At 44.7% G+C, this 26,870-nt stretch overlaps 1 protein-coding gene across 2 annotated transcripts in view; it reads left to right on the forward strand.

Moving 5' to 3' along the window:
* The window catches only part of TMEM199 (transmembrane protein 199), a 284,878-nt gene that overhangs the window by 171,136 nt on the left and 86,872 nt on the right, over positions 1 to 26,870 (forward strand). The window contains exons 3-4 of one of the 2 annotated variants that reach the window (XM_044054382.1): positions 5,717 to 5,806; positions 6,807 to 6,846. In XM_044054382.1, the coding sequence (XP_043910317.1) occupies positions 5,717 to 5,806; positions 6,807 to 6,846 (130 nt within the window). Of the gene's footprint in view, positions 1 to 5,716; positions 5,807 to 6,803; positions 6,847 to 26,870 lie in introns of both variants that reach the window. The other variant, XM_044054381.1, reaches the window with a different exon arrangement.

The following is a 26,870-nucleotide window of genomic DNA, read 5'->3' on the forward strand; positions in this document are numbered from 1 at the left end:
TTACTTCTTCGGCTCCATTGGCTTCGGTGCCGACAGAAGGCAGTACACCGACTATGTCGACATTGGCTCCCAGCATCCTGGAGCCAGTGACAGAGATTCTAGTTCAGAGCTGGTCTCCAGTTCCTCGACTGGTTTCTCCATCTCATAGGTCTCCCTATGTAGGGAGATCCAGATCTCCGACCTTATCCTCTAGGTCCTCTCGGACCCTCTCTGATAACAATGTTGATAGAGTGGTGCAGAAACTGCTCCAGTCATCGGTGCTGGCTAAATTGTTTTCGGTTCCGGCCCAGTCAGCCCCAGAGCCCTTCCTCCCCTTCTCTTTGGCTGTTCCCCCTCCGAGCCTTTTTTGACTTTCGGAGCCAGAACTGTCTGTTCTGTCGGATGCTGTGAGGTCGGTTCCAGTAGCTCCCTCTGGTCTCTCTGCTCCGACCCCATTGGTGCTGTCCACGTGGTCCAGGATTCTTGGTTCACCGGTCGGACCCAAGAGGTAGCTCTCGGATCGATCATCTTTGGCTCCTAGCCTTCCTCTCGGTGCTTCAGCTCTGGTGAGCTTGAGTCCGACATCTGTTTCGGACCTCATCTCTTCGGCTCTGAGGCCTACTACTGTATCTTCCATGGTCAGTCAACCTTCGGAGCCTGGGGGTTCAGCTTTCGAGGTCATGAGGAGCGTGCTGGCCAGGTCGTCAGCTGCATCTTACGGCACCAGCACTCTGCCCCCTCCAGCACCGGTTATCAGTCTCGAATCACCCTCTATCCATGGACAGCGGAGACCCAAGGCCTCAGAATACCTCCATGAGTGGTCCCCAACTTTCTGAGGGCTCCCCAGAGTTTTTGCTTGAGGAACCCCCAGAAAGAGTGTGTGCAAGAGGAAGCACGTTGACTCCCAAGATGAGTCTCTCACGTCTGACATCGACCTCGAGGAGTCAGAAGGATCCCCTAAGTCATCTTCTGAAGATATCTCTTTCTCAGATGTCTGGAAAATCTTGAGGCAGAGAGGCGACTGGCCCTACAAATCCCCTTCTGAGGATGAGTCTGTGTTCCTGAAGGCCTTCGGGTCTTAACCCTCCACCTCTTGGGTTTCTCCCCCTTTCAACGAGCTACTGGATCTCATTTACTGGAAGGTGTGGGAAACTCCAGACACTGTGGAACCGGTCCCTAGGAGACTCAACAAGTTTTTGTCCACTCCTCCAGACAAGGATTTTCTTACGAAAGGCATTCCAGTAGATGCCATGGTGGTGGCAGCAGCCACCAAGAAAGAACTTTCTGAAACCTCATCTACAGTCCATCCACCTAACAAGGTGTCTAGGGCCATGGACAGGTATGGGAAGCATGTGTTTTCCTCAGCGGCCTTTACACTGCGGTCGCTGAACTTTGTCGCATTTTACACTGCTCCAGAGAGATGATCTAAAAGAGCTGGGAGATTCTCTACAGGATAATGTTTCTGATGCTGTGGTTCAAAAGGTCAATGCTCAAATGTCTACCTTAAATTCCATTACCAACTCCTCCATGAGGCTGATCTCGTATGCAGCCGACGGACCGAGCAGGGCTGCGGGTTCCGGAGTTTCTCTTAGCAGACACTCCTGGATGCGCCTGTGCAACTTCGCCGAGGCTTTCAAGTATACTTTCACCAACGCCCTCTTTGATGGTTCATTCTCATTTGGAACCAAGGTGAGGGGCACACTCACTAGGTGCGAGCAGGAAGGAAAAACCCTGTCTGCCATGGGAGTCCATTTTTCCATGCCTTCTAGACCTTACCCCAAGGGCCAGAAGGGTGGAAAAATGTGGTTCAGAAAGTCGCAGAGGTTTTTTTCACGAAGCACAGAGTGATTCCCCCTCCAGAGGCAGAGGAGGGGGTGGAAATTCAGGTAGATGCTGCCCTAGAGGCAGAGGAGGCCCGTGTAACCAGGGGGACCGCGATTCCTTTCGTGGTTCTCCCTACCAGCGCTCCTAAGGGGAGGCCCAACTGTGCATCTCTGGAGCCAGTCGGGGGTCGCATTTCTCCATATCCAGAAGCCTGGCGAGACATCACCCAAGACTAGTGGGTATTAGGGATAATTTCCAGAGGTTATCATATTCCCCTTCTTTCTTATCCCCCTCCAAACAAAAGAATCCTAGACGTTCCACCCAGTCAAAGGGATCCCGCAACTTTAGAAGTACAAAAGTTGCTGTCAAAGGGAGCCATCCAGCCAGTCCCCTGAGACCAAGTAGGATTAGGGACTTACTCCAGATTCTTTTTGGTGCCGAAAAGAACAGGGGACCTGAGACCCATCTTGGATCTCAGCCTTTTGAACCTTCATGTAGAGAAGTCCAAATTCTGCATGGTCACGTTACAGTCAAGTTCTCCCGTTATTAGGGAAAGAATGTGTGGATGTGCTCCATCGACCTCAAGGATGCTTACTACCATATCAAGATGGACAGGGCATCCAGAAGTCACTTACGCTTCTGGCTGGGAGCCAGTCATTTTCAGTTTTGCTCCCTGCCCTTTGGTCTCACCACAGCCCCCACGGTGTTCACCAACTGCATGGCAGTGGTAACGGCTCACTTGAGACGTCAGGGATTCCAAGTGTTTCCGTACCTGGACGACTGCCTCCTGTCTGCCACCACCAGACATCTACTGCTACAGACCAGGGACGCTGCTGTTGCGCTGTGCAAAAGTCTGGGAATTACTCTGAATTGGGAAAAGTCTTCCTTGTTGGCCTCGCAGCATGTTACCTTTACCGGCGCCGAATTAGACACTGTGCTCATGAGGGCCTTCCTACCAGAAGAGAGAATTCAGGTTTTACAGCAGCAGGTGTATGCTTTGCTACCATTGATGAAGGTCAAGGCAAAAGTGGTCCTGTAGTTATTAGGGACCATGGCTGCCACGATTATGCTAGTTCTCCTTGAGAGACTACACATGAGGCTTCTTCAGTGGCTACTTTTTGCCCAATTGTCTCTACAGCTCTCCTATCTTATTCTGATTACAGACAAGTGCAAGCAGGATCTGCGCTGGTGGCTTCAGACCAGCAATCTCAACGTGGGCATGCCTTTCGTTATTCCTTCTCCAGCCACGGTGACCACAGATGCCTCCCAGATCGGGCGGGGGGGGGCATTATCTTGGCAGGACAGTCCAAGGCCATGGCAAGACCACGAGACCCATTTGCATGTCAGTGTCTTGGCGATGAGAGCGGTGCTATAAGCGTTGCAAGCACTTCAGAGCTTTCTTCCTCATGGGACAATTGCAGTCCAGTCAGACAACATGTCAGTGGTATGATATCTGAACAAACGGGGAGGAACCAGGTCGTATCCCCTTTGCAGAGAGGCACTTCGAGTGTGGCAGTGGGCAGTATCTTCCCGACACTTTCTAGTGGCAACGCACATACCGGGGAAGTCCAACGTGATTGCTGACAGGCTGAGCAGAGCTATTCTGATGCCTCACAAGTGGTCCCTGAATGAACAAGTGGCGGAGTGGATTTTCCGCATATGGGGTCAGCCTTGTTGCGATCTATTTGCCAGCCTCCTCAATGCCAAATGCAGCAGCTACTTCACCCTTATCCCCCGAAGAGGGAGGCACCCAGGGACGCTCTAGTTCACAGTTGGCCCGCCGGTCTTCTCTATGCCTTCCCGCCAGTCCCCCTGATAACAAAGGTTGTTAAGAAAGCACAATCCTTGGGAAGCAAGATGATACTGATTGCACCACACTAGCCTTGTCAGATTTGGTTTCATTTTCTCCGCCCTTATCTAATGGATGATCTGTGGATTCTGGACCCAGAGCCCGATCTGTTGACTCGTATGTCAGGGCAGTTCCATCCCTCCATTCAGACCCTCAAGTTGACAGCATGGCTGCTCCAATTGTGTCCCTAGTCAGGCTTCATGATTCCTGCCCAGAGGTGGTTCATATTCTGTCTTCTTCCCACAAGCCTTCTACTAGGAAGATTTATTCCAGTAAGTGAAATAGATTCTCCATTTGGGCTCATGAAAGGCAGATTGATCCCTATACAGCTCCCATTTCATCAGTTTTAGAATTTCTTTCTTAACTGTTCAGCCAGAGATCAGCTGCGGCAACTGTCAAAGTGCAGTTGGCAGCCACTTCCACTTTTCATGTTGCTAATGAACCCAATCTAATGGCGCACAGACTTTGTAGGGCTTTTCTGAAAGGGACTATGCTACTTCGACCTCCGGTCTTTGATCCTGTAATGTCATGGGACTTCAATTTTGTGTTACAGCTGCTTACCTCACCTCCTTTTGAGCCCACAGCAACTTGTGACATTAAATTTTTTGACTTGGAAGACTATCTTTTTGATAGCCATCACTTTGGCTATGCGGGTCTCTGAACTCCAAGCTTTATCGGTTCGGCCCCCTTACTTGGTATTTCACAAGGAAAGGGTTTCTCTAAGACCTAATCCTTCCTTTATGCCTAAGGTTGCTTCGGTTGTCAACCTCAACCAGTCCATTGAGCTGCCTGTATTTTTCCCTGAATTCAATAACGGGGCAGAATTTAAGTTTCATCAGCTAGATGTTCACAGACAATTGCGTTTCTATTTGCATAGAACTAAAGATATTAGGAAATCAGATCAACTCTGTCTCGTTCTCAGACAATAGACTTGGGGCTCCTGTTTCTAAAGTAACTCTGTCCAGATGGATTTCTAGTTGCATTTCCTTCATTTATACTTCAAATGGCAAGGAATTACCCTTTAAAGTGAAGGCTCAATCTACATGATCGGTGTCTACCTCTACTGCTTTTCAGGCTAGGATGTCTATGGATGATATTTGTGCTGCAGCCACATGGGCATCACCTCACACCTTTATTAGTCACTACAAATTGGATCTGATGTCTAGGGGCAGATCTTCCTTTGGTTCCACAGTGCTCAGGAGTATTTTCCGATGAGCCATCCAAGGTTTAGGTGCTAGGGACGCTGTCTCAAGGGTAAGAATGTAGGTGAGATTGGACTACTTAACATTAAGAAGTTATGTACTCGGCATAACGTTCGATGTATGTAGTCCATCTCGCCTCACATTCTTAGTAATCCACCCACCTACCTCCTCCTGGAGGACCTAGAGGTTTAGTCTCTGGTTTCAGTATCCTTTTTTTGTTGGGTTTGTTCTTCCTTTCACTGTGTTTGTGTGTGTATGTGAGCTTGCAGCAAACAACATCTGGGATGGGTGCGTTGCAGTATGGGATACCTCTGAACCACGAGCCAGTTGAAGACTTTGAGCTAGAGTATGGCCGAGTCAGAGCCGAGGTTCGTCTCTGAACCCAAGGGTAAGAATGTGAGGCGAGATGGACTACATACATCGAACGTTATGGTGAGTACATAACTTCTTGTTTTATGCAACTATTACATAAATATAGGAAATAATGTTGCCCTAATATCTCAGGACATTTGCCATTTTTGCAGTTTTTTTGCAGGACACAACTGCCCAAAGAGGGACTGTCCCTCGCAAAGTGGGACAGGTGGTAACCCTACCTTTATGCCCTTACTTAATATGGCAAACTCCAAGGTTGCAGCATCTTGTGGAAAGGGGAGAACAGATTCATTGGAAATTTAGTGAAATTAATTTTTGACCAATTTAATGACTTCCATATGCATTCTGGGGGTGAGGGGGTGGGCATGTGGGTGTAACTGTGGTGATGACCAGACTTCACAAAAATTGTTAGTCTGAATTCAGTAGAAGGTAAGTGGTCACAAGAAACTATAATTAAGTTGTCATTTTTTCCTTTCCTCTTTTTGTTTAGAATCCTAAGCTTGTTGCCCGTCTGGAGAAGATAAAAGCCAATTTAGCAAATGAAGAGTACAAACATATAACAAGAAATGTCAACTGTCAAGTATGTGACTTTAAATCTTTGTGGAAGTACAGAGCATATATATTTGCATAATGGTTAGCTGATTAATTAAGTCTGAGCTGTTGGTGATGCCAGTGCTAATATGAAAATATGCTATTTTCCTGCTAGAAGCCTGGATTCATTAAGCATACTGTGACCTGCTAGGCAGGGTAGCTAGTTGCCAGGAGTAACCAAAACAGTGGCTTTTGTGTGTAAGCTCAAATTTGATTCCTTGTAAGATGTGACCTTATCTCAGGTATGCTACTGCATTTTTATGTGAATGTTCTACTTTTGTACACTTTGGTGTAATGGGATAAGGTAGACTTAGAGACAGAACAAGGTTGGGTTTCAGTGGAAAGTTGATATTGGTAAAGTAGGAGCAAGTGCAAGATGTCAGATGTCTCAGACAGGAAGGGATGGCATTTGTTGCAGCCTACTTGCCTGCTTCTTGGTGTAGATGAGTGCTGTGGCTGCTTGTATAAAGGCAGCTTTTCTGCATACCTGAACCTTTGGGTTTGGAGGGAAGACCTTTAGTGAAATTAGTTGAACAGTCTCCTTATAGTGACCAAGAGTCAGGGAAGTGCTTTGTTGTGCAAGCTGAAATAGTATTTAAGTGTAGGGTGAGGCAGTGTGCCGTTTGTGCACTGCTTATTGGGCTATCAGGTGGGAGATTTCAAGGGCCAACAAGATCATCTGGCCTTAGTTGTATGCCAGATGAGTTGTTGCACCTTGTTTTTCTTGTGGAGCTGTACGACCATTTCACATGGTATTAGTTTACGGTTGAATCACTGTTAGAACTGATTCTTGTTCAAGGCCCTACTCTTTCCCATTGGATGTAATGGGAATGGACGGCAGTGTTGCATAATTGTGCGTTAAAAGTGGCATGAAAGGTATTCTTTTTGTGATTCAAAAGTGAAAAACAAGATGTCAAAATACGTGTTTATGTGGACTGTGACAAACAAAAAAATATTATCACAAACGATCCATTTTTTTTTCTTAGCAGCTGAATCGTTATGGAATCTTGGGTGATCTGGGAACACAAGGTTAGTGATTAGCTGCTATTATTATTATTTTTTTTTAATGAATTACTTCCTTTTAACTGTCTCACAGTCCATTTATCTAGCTGTGACGACAGAAAAATAAATGCCTGTCTTGTATTCCCTATTTATATAGTTAGTCTTTCTGGTTTCCTTCTGTCTCTTCTGTTAGCCCACCATCTTTCCCAAGCCTTGCTGAAGGATTTCCACATTCCCATTAATCCTTTCTATGAAAAAATAACTTTCTAATGACTATTAACTTTGCACCCTTAATCGGGAATTCTGTCTCCACCCTCATGTTTTTTTCCTCTTGAGATGAATGCCATTGTACTGACTTCTGATTATCTTGTGCACCCATGTTTTGTGTCCTGTATCCTCTGCTGGCAATGGATTTAGCTCCCATAGCTTTTCCTTTTACCTGTTGTACTTCATTCTCTGTTTTACCTTGTTAATGTGCATTTTTGTCTTCCCGGTATGGTAAATTGATGAGTGCATGGGGACCTGATCAGGGATAAGAGTGAGTAATATAACATTTCTGTTTCTCGAAGAGTACATTCCAGCATTTTATTAACCTTGGGTACACATTACTTCATTTGTTCCTAGTGGCTGTTGAGGGCTTGTTACTACCACACTGAGGTCTTTTTTTTTTTTTTTTTTTTTTTTTTTTTTTTTTTAACCGATCTGAACTTTTTAAGATGACTAGACACAGCTGATATTCTAGTTTGGAATTATTTGAGTTCAGGTTAAGTATTTTAGAATGTCTTCATTAAACCTTCAGTGCCATTTCTCAGTCCACTCTGCCAGCTCCTCTTGAAGTCTTGCACCTCCATATTTCATTTTTCAGTCTGTCTTAATGTCACTTGGACTCTTTTTCAGTGCGCCTAGTCATGCCCTTTACAAGTCAAAGGGCACTAATCACAAAACCCGTAGAAATCCACTAACTACTGTTACCTTTGAGAAGGTTCCTAGCAGTATTATTTTTTGCTCCCAGTGACCCTTCTACCTCTTCAGTCAGTTTCTGTCATACTCCCAAGTAATTTCAGTTTTGCTTGTCAGCTCCTTTTTAAATCCACAGCTTAAAAGTCCATTAACAGCATTTCTATTCCTGTTTATGTCCCTGCCCCCCCCCCCCCAAAAAAAAAAAAAAAAAAAGATGCTGTTGATAGATTTTTAAGCTGTGGATTTAAAAGGAGCTTTTAAATGCTGAGTGAGTTGAGTCTGCCATGCTAAATGAAACCATGCAGGATAGAGGAGCTTCTGTTCAGTGTTGGGTGCCCTAGTGCAGCACAGGGAAAGGAACTTCCCTGCTTGGATTTCATTGGTGAATACTAGGCTAACTGCCCTGAAGAGACATTTTAAGCCTAGCCAATAATCCAAGGTTAAAATCAAACCCTGTATCTCGTGTCTGAGTTGAATACCTTAACCATTATGCCAAACCCAACCTACTACCCCTGCTAAACTTACTATGTTCTGGCTGCAGTGTGATTCTCAAACAATCTGGAAATATATCGCTACTTGAGAAGTATATTTCTTGGCATTTTAACCTTTCAGAGTTCTGCATTGTCTTAATTTTGCCTGACTGAATTATTTTATATATTTTCTGGCATTGTTTTCTGTTTCTCATCTGTCCTGAAACTGTCCCCCCTCCCCCCCATTCTTGTGGTGGTGTTATAGTTGGTGGTTTTGCAGTTTCCGGCCCCTACTGTAAATTTGATCTGAGACACCCCTCCCAATCTGGTGTTCACTCTACCTAATAAAGGGAGAACATTTGAGAAGGCCAACCCACTTAGGATGTTCATCGTGCATACAGCTGCAGTAATCACAGATGGGTTCTCTGCCGTCAGGCGGTCCCTCGGTCGGCCGAATTCCAAAGTCTTGGTCCGGCGTCGGTTGTTGTCGCTTTCTCTTCTGACGTCAGTGAGGCCAGAGTATATAAGACACAGCCGACGCCATGTTCTTCAGTCTTTTTTGCTGCGCGGTGCCCGAAGCAGAAGCAGTTCGCAAGTGCCGGTCGGCCAGCTCCTGAATTACGAATATTTTGGAATCCGAAGTCTTCATTAAAGCTAAGTACCCCGTTGGGGAAACTTTTCTTGCCTCAGACCGATGTCAGAAAAAGTTAATTGTATTTCTTGTGGGAAGCAAATACCGCATAAGGATTTCCATTCCCGCTGCATACCTTGTTTGGGCCCAGACTACGACATCTCGGGCTGTCGCTTTTGCGCTACCTTCAAGAAACGCACTATTAAGCGTCGGGCGGAGTTCTCCCAGCACTACTTTGGTAAAGCTTTTGATTATAAAATGTCGTCGGACACTCCGACTACCGTTTTGACCAAAAAAACGCAAGGAAAAGGACCGACACGCGAGGCACGCGGTCCCCGCCAAAACAGGCTACACATGGTCCGGTTCTCAGTGAGACGCCTTTGCAGTCCCTGACTACCGACGACACTTCTTTGGCGGTGTCCTCTGTACCCGAGACCGCTGGGTCCTCGGCCCTTTCCCAGACTACAACCGAAGCCTCTGCTAATGTTGAGCCTACTAATGTGGACAGGTCCACCTCCACCCATGGTGTATTTAGGCCCTCATCTTCTTTTTCAATTAAGGCCTTTACTAAATCCAAAGCAACCAGGCAGCCCATGAGGCCTGTTGTACAGGGCCCATCTCCAGGTCCCATGCCTAAAAAACAGATGCTTAGAATGGCTGAGGATTTAATTACTCTTATCAGAGGTTCTCAACCCTCCAGACAAGAGACCCAGAGTGGAGGAAGATTCTTCCTCTTCTGATCAGGGATCCATTTTATCAGAACATTCTGATGCAGAGGAACACTCTTACTCTCCTTTTGAGGATTCGGATGCAGAACAGTCCATTCCCTCTGTATCCCCTCCTGAGGATTTTTCCTTTGGGGAAACCTTACACACCTTGAGGGAACACTTCCATTGGGAAGGCCAAGACTTTTCAGATTCCAAGAAAAGACTTAGGGAATTTCTTTTGTTACCTCAACACAGACCTCTGGCTATACCCCCTGTTTTGGACATACTGGATGATGTCTATTCGGAGGCTTGTCTTAACCCGGATTCTCTGCCTCCTGCACCAGTCAAACCTGATAGGTATTACAGAGTACCCAGCTCTCACCAATTTCTCTTCAAAAGCCATAATGCTGACCCTGTAACCATTTCACAAGGCCCCAAGGGATTGAAGGCCTCCACTGCCAAAAATTCACTTCCTGCAGAAAGGGAATCAAAATCTTTGGAAAGGTGGGGAAAAAGGTTTATACCTCGGCCACCCTAGCCACGAGGGCTTTAAATTGTCAGTTTCATATGCTTAAATATCAACAGTTCCTGTTATCACAATTGAGGAACAAAATGTCTCAACCTGAACAACAAGATTTAAAGGAGTTACAGGATATGATGCATGGTGCAGAACAAGTGGGTAAACACACCTTACAATGTGGTTATGATGCCCTAGAGGCCTCAAGTAGAGCGGCAGCTACAGGATCAGTCATTCGCAGACATGCCTGGCTTAGGGAACAAAATTTACCTGATCATGTGGAAGCTAAACTTCTAGATGCTCCTTTACAAAAGGATGTGCTGTTTGGTACTAATGCTGAGGAGATACTACGGAAAATGGAAGAAAAAGCCAAATCTATGCAAACTGTCAAAGCTTTCTTACAGGTCCAACCATCACGTTTTAGCAGAAATTGGCCTTCAAAAAACTGGTCCTTTCCAGCCACTGACAAGCCCCAAAGAGGTAGATACAGACGCACAAGGGGCAGAGGGCAATCACAAGGATCATATAGAGGCCGACAATGGCAAACTCCAGCACCAAGAGGTGGCGAAGACAGTGCACAAGAATACAGGAAGCAAACCCAATGACTCCCTCATTTCCAGACCAAGCATGTCTCAGCTGGCAGCACCTTTGGGAGGAAAACTAGCACTATTTGCAAGCAATTGGCATATTGTCACAACAGACAAATGGATCCTAGACATTATAAACAGAGGCTACAAATTTCAATTTCACACTCTTCCAAAAATGAGAGGCATGCCAAACCTGCCACAAAATCAAAGGGCAGAGGCACAACTGCAAATTTCAAAGCTCATAAGCATGAGCTATTCAAGAGGTACCTACTCACCAACAAGGTCAAGGTTTTTATTCAAGACTTTTCCTGGTACCAAGGAAAGGAACCGACTGGAGACCCATTTTGGACTTATCCACCCTAAACACATTTCTAATCGTACCAAAATTCAAGATGCTCACATTGCAGCAGCTTCTTCCCATGCTGGGCAAGGAGTTCTGGCTGGTAACATTGGACCTCAAGGAGGCATACCTGCATGTCCCAATCAGACAAAGCCGCAGAAGATACCTCAGATTTCTTGCAGGTTCAATCCACTATCAATTCTCTGCATTGCCCTTTGGCTTATCTACTGCGCCCAGAGTATTCACAAAGTGCCTGGCATCAGTGATTGCCTACTGCAGACTTCAAGGGATACAAATTTACCCTTATATGGACGACTGCCTGATCCAAGCCGACAGCAAGAACATACTTCTGGAACATCTGGCATATGTGACACGGTTACTGCTTTCTCTGGGATATACAATCAACAAAGAGAAATCAAGGCTAACACCATCCCAGAAAATAACTTTCATGGGTGCCAACTTGGACACACACACCCAGATGGCCTACCTTACACCAGAAAAACAAGGGCAACTATCTCAGTACTTCAAAATACTAGCAAAAAGTACCAGGCTTACTGCAAGGAAAATCCTGCAGGCTCTGGGATTCATGGCATCTTGCATTCTATTAACCCCATTTGCAAAGCTGCATATGAGGAAACTTCAGTGGTACCTAAAAAACCTATGGTCTCAACACAGTCACAGCTTGGAAACAATAATACCAATAATTCCATGTTTGCAAAAGGAATTTCTGTGGTGGGCCCAAGCATGTCAAGCAAACAAAGGCCTCCCATTCTGCAAGCCTCAAGCAAAACAAGTCATAACCACAGACGCCTCAGACTACGCCTGGGGGGCACATGACGAACAGGTGCATTCAGGGCAAATGGTCCCAAAAAGAAAAGCACCTTCACATCAATCAGAAAGAAATGCTAGCAGTAATAAATGCAATTACAGCTTTCAAGGACTTCCTGCATCCAGGACAATTACTGATAAGAACAGACAACACCACGGTAATGTGGTACATAAACAAACAAGGAGGAACACATTCATACCCCTTGTGCAGACTAGCCATGACTCTTTGGAACTTGGCTCTGGAAAGACAAATCGAACTTCAAGCACAGTACTTGCCAGGATTGGAAAACACACTGGCAGACAATCTAAGCAGAAAAATGACAGATCCACACGAATGGAAATTACATCCTCAGGTGTTTGCAGAAATAATCCAAGCATGGGGGAGGCCAGACATAGATCTTTTTGCCTTCCACAGGAATCATCAATTGGAAAAGTTTTGTTCAAAGACCTTTCACCCAAAGGCCTGGAGAGTGGACGCCCTTTCATTCAGTTGGACAGCATGGACAGTTTACGCATTCCCACCTCTGCCCCCTTCTGCCCAAGGTGCTTTTGAAAGCAAGAACAGACAAACCGAAGATGATACTGATTGCTCCAGATTGGCCAAGACAACACTGGTACCCATTCCTGAGGAGCCTAACACATACTCCTCCCTGGTCCCTGCCTCTAATGCCTCTTCTGCTGACTCAGCACAGCTACAAAACTCTTCACAGTCAGCTGAAAACACTCAATCTCGCTGCATGGAAAATTCCTTAACACCACAACACTACCTACTCTCTAAGGAGGTACAGGATGTCATTTTGGAGGCCAGAAGGCCAGCTACTAGAAAAGCTTACTCCGCAAAATGGAAGCGGTTTTGCTCTTGGAATGAGAAAAAAGGTCAGGACCATAGAAAACTGAACTTGCCTCAGGTATTACAGTACCTAGCGGAGCTATTGAACAGTGGACTTTTTTTTTCTTCCATAAAAATCCATGCCTCAGCCATCTCTGCAGAATTCAACACGGATCCTCCTTTATTTTCTCACCCACTCTTACGACAGTTCCTCAGGGGGGCTAAGAATATAAGACCACCTAGGAAACGACCAATACCAGCTTGGGATCTTAATTGCATACTAGAAAAATTAACATTGCCTCCTTTTGAACCAGCTGCCTCAACAGATTTGCAATATTTGTCCTGGAAGACAGCCTTCCTCCTGGCCATCACTTCAGCTCGTAGGGTTTCTGAACTTCAGGCCCTCATGGCGGTGCAGCCCTTTCTCATTTTCCATCAGGACAGGGTTTCCCTTCATACCAACCCATCATTTATGCCTAAAGTGGTATCCAGGGTAGCTTTAAATCAAGCCATACACCTACCCACCTTTTACCCCAATCCTCAAAACAAAGGGGAAAGGCTGCTACACTCCTTAGACATCCATAGGCAGCTTCGTTATTATTTGGACAGAACAAAGTCCTTCAGGAAATCAGAACAACTCTGTGTCCTATGCTGTAGGGGCTCAAGGGAAGCCAGTTACAAAACAGACTATTTCAAAGTGGATAGGCCACTGCATACGGTTTTGTTACTCCTATCATGGGAAATCTGTTCCTGCAGGTATCAGATCACACTCCACCAGGGCCACAGCTACCTCTGCAGCCTTCCTCAGAGGAGTTCCTACCAAAGATATTTTGGAGGCAGCCACTTGGAGTTCTGTACATACCTTCACAAAACACTACCATCTGCCTTTATATTCCAGAACAAGAGCAGGCTTTGCCACTGCTGTTTTGCAGGGCATTCTGGCTCAACTCAGTTCCTCCTAGTACCTACCACCCAGTGCATAGCTTTGGGATTCTACCCATCTGTGATTACTGCAGCTGTATGCACGATGAACATAGTACAGTTTTGTACCTACCATAAATGTAGATGTTCGAGTGCTAATACAGCTGCAGTACAGGTTTCCCTCCCTCCTTCCCCACTTGGTAAAGACATGAGGCCTAGCAACCTCTTCATACTGCCTGACTGGGTTATCCGGCTATGTTTTATTTGCTTGCTACCACTGATTTTGGATTATATTGCATTGCTTGTATATGTATATAAGCACTATTTAGGTATTGCCTTCCTTCTGGGGGCACCTGATATCTGGGGCAAGAAAGACTGAAGAACATGGCGTCGGCTGTGTCTTACATACTCTGGCCTCACTGACGTCAGAAGAGAAAGCGACAACAACCGACGCCGGACCAAGACTTTGGAATTCGGCCGACCGAGGGGCCGCCTGACTGCAGAGAAACCCATCTGTGATTACTGCAGCTGTATTAGCACTCGAACATCTACATTTATGGTAGGTACAAAACTGTACTTTCTTAACCTTGAATTTTTCTTCTGCTCGTTCTTCCTCTCTCCTTGCACTATACTAACAAAAAATTGCACTTTATTTTGCTTTTGCTTCTTCTTAAAAGTGCTCAATTGTATTTATTCTCTTCCATTTATTACTGCTTGGTAGTAGCCTGATTAAATTGTAACTGTTACTCTAAGCCTTTTGGTTTAAGCACTTGGGCTCCAGACCAGTTGTTTTACATTAAGAAGGTTTGTGGTCTGCACTGTTGTGTCATGACAGGTAGCTTACATCCTTCTAAGTTGGAAATTGCTGATTGAAGGCTCAGTGTCTGTTATTCTAAAAGTGTATTAGTTCTGGTTAAAACACTTGGGCTTCTGGCCAGTTATTTTTCAGCAAGAAGGTTTGTGGTCTGCACTCTTGTGGGACGAGAGGCTAAATTCTGCCCTTCTGAGCTGGGAATTTCTGGTTAAAGGCTTATTGTGCCTGCTTATTTGAACTGTTTCTTTCTGAAATTGGTGCACCTTGGTTGCTGTAGCATAGACTAGATTCAGGCATCCTGAATCTAGTTTTCTTTGTATAACTTGAGCACTAATCCAGGCCATCTCTTTTGGAGAAGGTTCCCCTGCACCCTAGTGGCAGGAGTGTGCAATTAGAACTTGTCTGATTGAATACTGCCGGAATAGGGCTCAGTTTTGAGCTTTTTTACTGGTTAATTGGGTAATTTGTTTAAATCAGTTTGCTCATTTTCTATTGTTATATAAAAAAATTGCACTTTGTTCACCTGCTTTTACTGTATTTGTGTTTCTTCCTACTTTATTACTTTATTTTGCTTTTGCTGCTTGTTCTTAAAAGTACTTAATTGCATTTATTCTGCTGCATTTATTACTGCTTGTTAGCAGCCTGATTAAATTGCAACTGTTATTCTAAGCCTTTGGTTGAAGCACTTGGGCTTCAGACCAGTTGTTTTACATTAAGAAGGTTTGTGGTCTGCACTGTTGTGGCAGGACAGGTAGCTTACATCCTTCTAAGTTGGGGGTTGCTGATTGAAGGTTTAGTGTCGGTTATTCTAAAAGTGTATTAGTTCTGGTTCAAGCACTTGGGCTTTGGGCCAGTTATTTTACATTAAGAAGGTGTGGTCTGATGCTTGTGGAAGGAAAGGGTAGATTCTGCCCTTCTGAGCTGGAAGTTTCTGGTTAAAGGCTTATTGTGCCAGCTTATTTGAACTGTTTCTTTCTGAAATTGGTACGCCTTGTTTGCTGTAGCATAGACTAAATTCAGACCTGCTGAATTTAGCTTTTTTTGTACAACTTGAGCAATAATCCAGACCATCTTTTTTTGGAGAAGGTTCCCCTGCATCCTAGTGGCAGGAGTGTGCAGTTAGAACTTGTCTGATCGAAGACTGCTGGAACGGGGCTCAGTTTTTAGCTTTTTATTGGTTAATTTGTTTAAATCAGTTTGCTCATTTGCTACTGTTATATTAAAAAATATATATGTTATATTTATATTATATATATATATACACATACATATATGTGTATGTTGATATATATATATATATATATATATATATATATATATATATATATATATATATATATATATACACACACTTTATGCATCACCGCCTAGCTAGGGTTTAACTGTTCCCGGCGCCATAAAGTCTGCTCTTCAAATTTTCCCTTAGAACGAGCCAGTTTTTTAGTTTTAGCACTAAAATCTGTTTCTTTGAGCTCAGCGCTTGTTCAAAACTCATTGTAAGCACTAAATAAGCTATAACCTGCTACAGCACTCAACTTTCCTCACTTGTCTAGAGGTAAACAGTTTTTACTACTAAATAAATAAGCACCTATCCAGGCATGTCTGAGGGTCAGCTCCCGGTGTTTTCTCCTGTCTACCTGATGAATCTGGGCATCTTGGGGCAATGCAGCAATTGCCTCATGTACACAGACAACCCTGTCCTCCTACCACCCAACAGTACAACCTGTGAGAGATGCACTTGTATAGCCAAACTGGAAGCAAAGCTCTCTTCACCCAAGACTGGACTAGACAGTCAAGAGGAGAAGGTAAACACTTGCACTGCACCACACTCATCACATAGTCTCTCAAAACCTACACCACCAAAACACACACATAGAAACACAAAACACACACCTGCATTCGCGGGGGCTCTCAATAAAAATCTGCTCAAGCAACAGAGACCTCCAAAGCATAAACGCAAGCAATCTCCACCCCCCCCAACACAACCCAAATGACACACGGTCTACAAACTCAGTGTGCCACTCAACCACAGTTCATAAGGCATAACAATGTACCCAACAGTCTAGTCATAGGTGACTCTATAGTCAGGCACACTGATGTTCCACTCACCAGGCTAAACAAGGAGAAAGTTACTGTCAGCTGCCTGTCGGGTGCCAGGATCTGCCACATAACGCACGCACTCAGGTCACTCCACAACAACTACAAATATGACCCAGTTATTGTCCATATTGGTGGGAATGACCTGAGACGTACCTCCCTGGACTACATTAAAAGAGACATAGAGGGAGCTCTCCGATCTTGTAGCCTAGGCAGGTATGACCCTAGCCCTGAGTAGCATTCCGCCATCACCCAGAATGATACCACAGTACACAGACAAAATGATTGACATCAACAATTGGCTAAGCTTCTGGTGTCATTCAAAGAGGATCCAGTATCTGTCTGCCTGGGATGACCTGATCGGCAGACCACGATGCTTTGCCAGAGATGGCCTGCACATGTCGCCCTTGGGATTCCGGATATTGGCTAAGGCTCTTGCCACCCCTGTAGTGCCTTTTTTAGGCAAGGTTCAAATGACAAATTCACCACCTTAACGGGTACAAGCAAGCAGAATCTTAGATAATGCTACTCAATCCTAGATGTCTTAACCGCAAAATGCATTCACACGAGGCACTCCTTAAAATGGAGAACATCGACATCTGTGCAGTGAGAGAGACCTGGTTCAAGGCTCCAGAGAGCACCCCTGCATTAACAGGCTATAATTCATACCACACCTTTCAGCCACCTAACCTGGACCTAAACACTAAAGGCAGAGTCATGTCCATATTCATTAAGGATATCTACACCTCCAGGCTAGTTGCTCAGCATAATGCATCAGAGATTGTCCAAGTGCAACTAACTCTGGGCAAGACTGCAATCCAAATTGTAACTTGCTACAGATCCCCCGCTGTGCCCCAGGATTCCCACTCATTTCTTGATACACTGGAAAATATTAGGGTACAACCCAACACCCAAATAATGTGTGATTTCAACTACCCCACCATTAACTGGGAAAGCTACTCATGTACCAACTCTTTTGCTCATCGTTTTCTGGAATTCATAAATTCCAACACCTTGGATCAACTTATCCACACCCCCACTAGGGGCAGCAATATCCTAGACCTGGTCATTATCAACATTGATGACCGGTGTTCCACACCAGAGGTCAGATGTCCTTCGTGTTTCACTGTTACAGTCATCACATTTAGGTTATCTGCTTGCAGTAGCCCTCAGTCGGCCTAATTAACAAAGTCTTGGGTCCTGCATCAGTTACTGTTTCCTTCAGTGACGTCAGGTTGTCAGGGGTATAAAACATGCAGCCGACGTCATTACGTCAGTCTTTCTTGTCGTGCGGCGCCCAAAGCAGAAGCAGTTCACAATTGCCGGTTGGCCGATTCCTGAAATTTTCATTTTCGAGTTTCAGACCCGAAGTCTTCAACTAAAAGCTAAGTACCCCGTTGGGGAAACTTTTTCTTGCTCTAAACCGATGTCAGTAAAAGTAAATAATTGCATTTCTTGTGGAAAGCAAATACCTCGTAAAGATTTTCATTCGTACTGTAGTCCTTGCCTAGGCCCTGACCACGACGTACCTCGCTGTTGGTTTTGTGCCTTATTTAAACCACAAACTATCCGTCGTCTGTATAGTTTGTCTTCTAAATATTTTGGTGCTTGGTTCAATTATCCTGATATGTCTTCGGTAAGCCAGCCGACTACCAACATTCCGAAAAAACGCAAAGATAAAGACAGAGACAGTCCGCCTAGGTCCAAAGCTGCCGACAACACTTCTTCTAAACCAGTCGCCAGTTCGCTGCTACTCAGTGAGGCGCTTCCGCAGCCCCTGATACCCGCTACTTCAGATTTGCAGGCCTCTACTGAGACCCATTTGGAGTCCGGTATGCTGCGAGATGCTTCAACTGTGGAACCTGTGGATGTCTCTACCTTGGATAGGTCCAGAGCCGCTGTGCAGGCAGCGGCTTCTGAGGGTGTATTCAGGCCTACTGACTTGCATATTAAACTGATGCCATTTTTTTCTTCAAGGCCTAAAACTCGAACCTTGCCTAGAAAAAAGACGCCCAGACCGCATGGTCAGGCCTCTATGCCTAAAAAACAAATGATAAGAATGGCTGAAGACCTTATTACTTTAATCGGGGGAAAACAACCTTCCCCCTCTAAGAGACCTAAGATTGAGTTTGCTTCTGATACTTCTGACCAGGATTCGAAATTTCTGTTTCCTCTGATGATCAGGATTTACCCTTATCTACCTATGAGGATTCTGATGCTGAGGACACTATTCCCTCTGCTTCCCCTCCAGAGGATTTCTCTTTTGGTGAAACCTTGCATACTCTCAGGGAGCATTTTCATTGCGAAAGTCAAGATTTCTCTGATTCTAAAAAGAGGCTTAGGGATTTCTTACTCCGGCCCCAGCACAGGCCTTTAGCTATACCTCTTGTACTGGACATTGTTGATGATGCCTTTTCAGAATCTAGCTTGGCCCCTGACTCTTTACCTCCTGCTCCCAGAAAACCTGATAGATATTACAGGGTTCCTGACTCTCACAAGTTCCTTTTCAAAAATCCTACTGCGGATCCTGAAACCATTTCACTGGGACCCAAGGGAATTAAAGCTACTTCTGCCAAAAATCCTACCTCCTCTGATAGAGACTCTGGGGCGCTGGATAGATGGGGTAAGAAGGTATACACTTCTGTAACTTTGTCCATTAGGGCCTTGAATTGCCAGTTTCATATGTTAAAGTATCAGCAGCATATTATTGGATTGCTTAAACAGAAAATGATGTTGATTCCTGATTATGCTGAAAATAAGGATTTACAGGATTTAATGCATTCTTATGAACAAGTTGGAAAACATACTTTGCAATCTGGTTTTTGTTCACTAGAGGCATCTTGCAGGGCTGCTGTAACTGGGTCTGTGCTTAGAAGGCATGCTTGCCTTAAGGAGCAATCCTTTGCCAGATCATGTTAAAGCAAAATTACTGGATGCTCCCTTAAATCAGGACCGCCTGTTTGGCAACAAGGCAGAAGACGTTCTTAAAAAGATGGGGGGGGGGGAAGCTAAATCTATTTTTACAAGTACAACCTCCAAGATTTAGTAGGCACTGGCCTTCTAAGAATTGGTCCTTTCCTGCCTCTTCCAGACCTTCTCGGTCCAAACCCAGATCCAGCAGAGCACCCAGGCTTCAGTCCCAGGGGACGCACAGGACTAAGCAGTGGGGGGCCTCCACTTCCAAATCTGGGGGTAACAAAACTCCCCCCTGTGGTAAACTGTCTCAATGACTTCTTTTTAAAACTTCCAAGCACTTCACAACTGACTTCCCCTTTGGGGGGAAAGATTGCACTTCATGCAAAGAACTGGGAACTCATTACCCAGGACAAATGGGTTTTAAATATAGTGTCCCAAGGATACAGATTTCACTTCCACACGTTACCAACTCCAAGCGGTTGGCCGGATCTGTCTCCAAATCAGTGGGCAGAGGCCCAAAAGCAAGTACTCTCTGTCTTAAGCATAGGGGTTATTCAGTTGGCACCAGAAGAGGAAAAGGGACAAGGTTTCTACTCGAGATTTTTCCTGGTACCCAGAAAAGACAATTCATGACATCCTATCCTGGACCTGTCTACTCTAAACACCTTTTTGGTGATTCCAAAATTCAAGATGCTGCCTCTTCACCAGCTGCTTCCTCTGCTAGGTAAAGATGCCTGGTTGGCAACACTAGATTTAAAGGAAGCATACCTGCACATCCCCATCAGGGAATCTTGCAGAAGATGCCTACGCTTCAAAGCAGGCTACACACACTATCAGTTCTCTGCACTGCCCTTTGGCTTATCTACTGCGCCCAGGGTATTCACAAAGTGCCTAGCTCCAGTCATTGCATTTTGCAGGCAAAGAAATATTCAAATATACCCATACCTGGACGATTGTCTATTTCAGGCAGAAAGCCAGGACATACTTTTGAATCATCTGGCTTTTGTACAGAGGGTGCTAACTTGTCTGGGGTACACCATAAACGAAAAGAAATCACACCTGGTACCATGTCAGCAAATTATATTCCTGGGAGCAAGCTTGAGTATAACTTTCCAGATGGCTTTCCTCACGGCAGAGAAACTAATTTGTTTGACAACCTACTTCAAACAAGTGGCCACAAAAACTCTGCTACCTACTTCAAACAAGTGGTCACAAAAACTCTGCTATCTGCAAGGCAAATACTACAAGCCTTGGGGTTCATGACCTCCTGCATTCTTCCAATTCCATATGCAACACTGCATATGAGGAAACTACAATGGCATCTAAAAAGCCTATGGTGTCAACATTCTCAGGATCTAGAAGCAGTGATTCCTGTCATACCTTGCCTACACCTAGAGTTCCTTAGGTGGGCAGAGGCCTGCCACCAAAACAAGGAACTACCATTCACACTACCCCCTGCCGCTCAAACCCTAACAACAGACGCATCAGACTATTCATGGTGGCACACCTGGCAGGGCAGTGCATTCAGGGCAACTGGAACCCAAGTCAAATGCACCTGCATATCGATCAAAAATAAATGTTAGCTGTACAGAATGCACTGACAGCCTTCAAGGACCACATTCTTCCAGGACAATTATTTGTAAAGACAGACAACACCACTGTTATGTGGTACATAGACAAGCAGGGGGGGGGTACACATTCTTACCCCCTTTGCAGGCTAGCCATAGCATTGTGGAACACAGCCTTGGGCTACCAAGTGCATCTACAAGCTCAATTCCTGCCAGGAAAACTAAATACACGGGCAGACGGACTAAGTAGAAAACCTCATGGACCCACACGAGTGGAAACTGGAACCAAGGATTTTCAGCATGTTGACAAGCAAATGGGGGAGCCCAGATATAGACTTGTTTGCCTCCCCCCAGAACTATCAATTGGAAAAATTTGCATGACGACTGCCCACAGATAAGCTTGGAAAGTGGATGCTCTGTCCTTCTTCAGCTGGAAAAACCTTTCAGTTTATGCCTTTCCTTTTCTGCCTCTGCTCTCCAAAGTAGTACTAAAGATCAAACAAGATAAACCAAGGACGATTTTGATTGCACCAGACTGACTACGCCAACACTGGTGTACCCCCTCTTGCGCAGTGTGTCACGGTTGGCCCCATGGCACCTGCCTCGGACTCCTACCCTGCTGTCTCAGCAGGAGAACCAGATTCTGCACCCACCGCTTCAAACACTGAACCTAGCAGCCTGTCTAATTACCTAATCTCTCCTTTACCATCCCTCAGTAAACCAGTGATGGATATCATTTTAGAGGCAAGGAGACCTAGTACTAGAAAATCTTATGCTGAAAAATGGAAAAGATTCTGTGCCTGGAAACCAGTCTCTAGGAATGAGCACAACAGTGCCCAATTTACCTCAGAATTTACAATACTTAACTGAGATGCTTCACAAGGGCCTGTCTTTTTCCTCAGTAAAAATTCATGCCTCAGCCATTTCAGCTCATTAGAACCTCCCCTCTTCTCTCATCCACTGCTCAAGCAGCTCCTCAGAGGGGCCAAAAATTTAAGACCACCCAGGAGAGCTCCAACTCCAGCCTAGGACCTTAACTTTGTATGGAGAAGCTCACCCTTCCTCCTTTCGAGCCAGCTGCTACTGCAGATTTAAAATTCCTTTCTTGGAAAACAGCTTTCCTTTTAACAATCACTTCAGCAAGAAGATTTATCTGAATTACAGGCCCTTATGGCAGTGGAGCCTTTCATCATCTTTCATGCGGACAAGGTGTCCCTCAGGACCAATCCCTCTTTCATGCCAAAGGTGGTATCCAGTGTGGCCCTTAATCAGTCCATTCATTTGCCAACCTTCTTTCCTACTCCACAGAACAAAGGGGAATGGATGCTGCACTCCTTAGATGTGCACAGACAACTTAGATTATACTTTGATGGGACTAAACCTCAAAGGAAATCTGAACAACTGCTGGTGGCATTTGCTGCAGGGACAGAGGGGAAGGCTATTTCAAAGCAAACCATTTCCAAATGGATAGGCCATTGCATTCATTTCTGCTATAAGCACTTATCCCACAGGGGATCAGACCCCACTCAACCAGGGCTGCATCTACCTCTACAGCCTTTCTCAGAGGCATACCTTCCAGGGACATCCTGGAAGCTGCTACCTCGAGTTCTGTACATACTTTTACCAAGCATTACCATTTGCCATTTTTCTCTAAATCCAGAGCTGGCTTTGCCACTGCAGTCTTGCAGGGCCTTATAGCTGGTCCTAACAATACAACTATCCAACCTGACACCCACACAAAACTCCTTGGGGTCATTATCGATGACGAACTAAAGTTCAACCTACACATACTCCAATGTATAAAAAAAAAAAAAACAGAAACTAGGTCTGCTATATCGGAACAAAAAATTCCTAACCCCTGAATCTAGACTTACCCTGGGCTAGGCACTCCTTCTCCCCTCCCTCTTATACGCCGCCCCAGTTCTTACCAGTATCCAGGCCTCCACTCTAAACAAACTCCACCAGACTTATCATAAAATAGCCAGATTCATTACTAACTCCCCATACAACTCACACCACTGCATTTCTTTAAACTCTCTTCAATGGCTTGAACTTCCCCAATTTCTGCTATCTTATCAATTTCATATGTTACACTCTATTCTTTATAAACCCTCCTCCTGTCCATCTCTGTCTTCCTTAGTCTCCATCTACATCCCATCCTGGACCCTCCGTACCTCTAATCAACAATTACTGGATGTCTACCACCCAAAAATGTCAGTAGGCAAACTACTCTACAAACACTCCCTTGCCATGCTCGGAACAAACTTCCTCTTGACTTGCGTTCAATCTCCCAAACCTCACACTTTAAAAATGAACTAAAAGCTTATTTTCTCAATTCCAGAACCTGCCTTTGCTATGACCCCACCTAGTCTTCCTTCCCTTTACGTATCCTCAAAAGGACCATACTTAGTACCTCATTACACCTCTCTCTCCAATGTGTCTACTATGCATTTGCATAATTTTATACAAACAAAAAAAAATTATTGTTGACCTATTGAACTAAATCAATGTGAAATTGTTACTTAGCTTCTTTTTAATGCAACTTTAACTTAATGCATGTAACCCAATATATGTGAATCTTTTTGCTATAACTGCTATTATATCAATATTGTTTAAAATTATACTTTTTAAAATGTACTACTGGAGCTTTTCTCCTCGGGTCTCCACTGAAAATGGGCCACAAGCCCAGTTGGACAAACCCAGTTAACAAATGTCAATAGATAAATAAATATAAGTAATGCTATCTAAATTCCTCCTCCCATCCTTAGCTTTGGGAATATACCCAAATGTGATGACTGCAAAGGTGAAACACAAAGAACATAGTACAGTTGTGTACACTTACCATAAATGTAGATGTTAGAGTGTATTCACTGTTGCAGTCCTGGTTACCCTCCCTCCAGCCCCTGACTTCTTTTGGCTATACCTCTTCTCTCCTTTACTATGCTTAAAAGCTTTTTGGTGTATTTGCTTTTTTGTTGCAGGTATAACCTTGTATATTTATAGATTTAATTGCTTCCCATTAGGGAAACACCTGACATCTGGGGAAAGAAAAACTGATGTAATGACGTCAGCTGCATGTTTTATACCCCTGACGATGTGACGTCATGGAAGAAGAGACAGCAACTGTCGCAGGACCCAAGACTTTGTTAATCAGGTCGACTGAGGGTTACTGCAAGTAGATAACCCAAATGTGATGACTGCAAGAGTGAATACACTCTAACATCTACATTTATGGTAAGTGTACATAACTGTACTTTCCTCGTTGATCAGATCCGACCACAAGCTAATCACCCTAGACATCCACATCCTGCCCCCCCCCCAATTAGGGAAACCACCGTAAAAAATTTCTCCAAAGTCAACTTCATGCTTCTTAAGACAGAAGTGGCAAACTTCATGACACCCATGCAGATGGACAATATAGTTATGACTGCTGAATCCTTCACAATTGCACTTTATAAGCACTTTCACGAGTGCATGGATCGTGCTATCCCAAACAGAACCAAGATGCTATCCTCCAAAAAAAGGAAGCCAATCTGGTGGTCCCCTGCCATAAACAAACTGTACAACAGAAGGAAGAAACTGTTGCAAAAGAGAGTAAAATCCCATGAATGGAGGAGCTCCCTGGTCAGCCTCAGTAACAAGCTGCGATCCCTGATAAAATCCTCCAAAGCTAGTTATGAAAACAAAATCACCACTGATTCTAAAGACAACCACAAAGCATTCTATAGCTATGTCAAGAATCTCAATGGCAGTACTCGGATCTGCTCTGAATTACAGCACAATGGCACTAAATATACAGACCCAACTGATATTGCCAACATCCTGGCAGATTGGTACAGTGCTAACTTTACCTCCCCCTCACTCCCTAAAGAGCCCATCTCTATACCGGAAGAATGCAAAGTTCCTGTAATCACGGCTGCACAGGTAAAAACCTCACTCTCCAAAGCCAAGAACACAGCATCCATGGTACCAGACAACATCCCAGGCTGTGTTCTACACGAACTGGCACCCCCACGTAAGTGCCATGTTCAGTCATAGCCTCACCTCAGGCTTTGTGCCCGCAGAATGGTGCACAATGATGGTTATTCCACTCCACAAGGGGGGAGCCACCATGAACCCCGGGAACTACCGCCCCATTAGCCTGATCTGCAAAGCCATGGAACGTATCATCATGGAACTTATAAACAAAGACATTGGTAATCTCCAAACTCTGGACCCCACCCAGTTTAGGTTTGTAAAAGGCAGATCATGTCTCGTAAACCTGATAGACTTCTTTGAAGCAGTCACCAAAGCTGTAGACGAGGGTAAGGTTGTTCACACAGCCTATCTAGATCTTGTCAAGGCTGTCGACACCATCCCCCACTCTGGAATTATAGATACTCACTAAACTAGGTATAAATCCCTATGTCACAAGATGGGTTGCCAACTGGCTCACTGACAGAACCCGCACTGTGAAAGTAGCAGGTTCCAAATCCGACTTCAGACCAGTGATAAGTGGAGTACCACAGGGTTCAGTCCTGGGTCCTCTCCTGTTTGCTATCTACTTCTCTGAAGTACAGGCTAACACAGAAGGTTTGTGGCTAACAAAGTTCACAGATGACTGCAAACTAGGAGCCATAATCGAAACTCCTAATGATGTGGACATCCTACAAAAGGGCCTCACTGAGAAAGATACCTGGTGTCAAAGCCATGGGCTCAAGCTCAATGCCAAAAAGTGCATTGTCATCCCCTTTGGTAAAAACTCTGTACCCATGAACTACAACATAGGCGGTAGTATACTTAACACCAAAAGTGTGATGAGACCTTGGGACACAGTAGTCTCTCCTTTGATAATCACATCGCCACAGTAGTCAGGAAATCCTTCTACATGGTACACCTCATCACAAAAGGTTTCTCATCCAGAAAAAAGAGGTCATTGTTCCCCTCTACTCATCACTCATTAGACCCATTATAGAGTACAGTGCCCCCTTTGGTATGTACCTCACAAGACATCTACAACAACTGGAAAGGCCACAGAAATAACTCACAAAGAGGATTACCGGCCTCAAACAGATGCTCTACGCAGACCGTCTCAAAAAACTCCAGCTTTACTCCGTTGCATATCACCTACTCAGAGGTGATCTCTGCCTAACATACAAAGCTATGTTAAACCCAGAGCTGTTGGACATGCTCCACTTAAAGAAGTCCCAATCTCTCCGAGCTACACGCTCTAGGGACCTAAACCTTCTCACCACAATAAACAGAATATGCCAGAGGGTACATTCCTGTCCCAGAGACTTCCCATACTCTGGAATTAACTACCTATCTATATCAAACAAAGCTCCTCATTAGTACTCTTCAAGAAAAATCTTGATGATTGGATGGGAAATAGGAAATTCACCCCAGGGATCACTTCTGTGGCTCTGCTCGACAGTGGCACAGGAAAATAATTTTCTTGGGTGGCAAAAGCCAGGGTACCTTTTTGGCTGGGCTTGTATAGGCCCTAGGGCCGATAGCCCAGTACCTACCTATGAAAACCTCACATTGGAAACTAGATATAATGTGGAATAAAAAGTATGCCAGTCTATTTAATTTTATGCGGTACACATTTCCCTATGTGAGAAAAAAGGGAAAAAATGCACATTTGTGTGAAATTAATGTTAAGTACATTTGCTGGAAGGCTACTGTGAAATTATAATAAAGCAACACACAGTCAAAACATAAATTGTATGTTCATTGTGTTCAAAGAATTTCATTGATACTGGCACCCTCAGTCTGTTACAGACTGAGGCCTGTTCTGATAGGGTACACCTACGGAGTGTAAAGCAGTGTCACAAAGTGACCATAAACAAAAGCCGTAATGATTGCTTATTCATACACCTCCAAC

The sequence above is a fragment of the Protopterus annectens genome, chromosome 13.part0 (assembly GCF_019279795.1).
Source record: "Protopterus annectens isolate FY-2018-M chromosome 13.part0, PAN1.0, whole genome shotgun sequence".
Taxonomy (NCBI): domain Eukaryota; kingdom Metazoa; phylum Chordata; order Ceratodontiformes; family Protopteridae; genus Protopterus; species Protopterus annectens.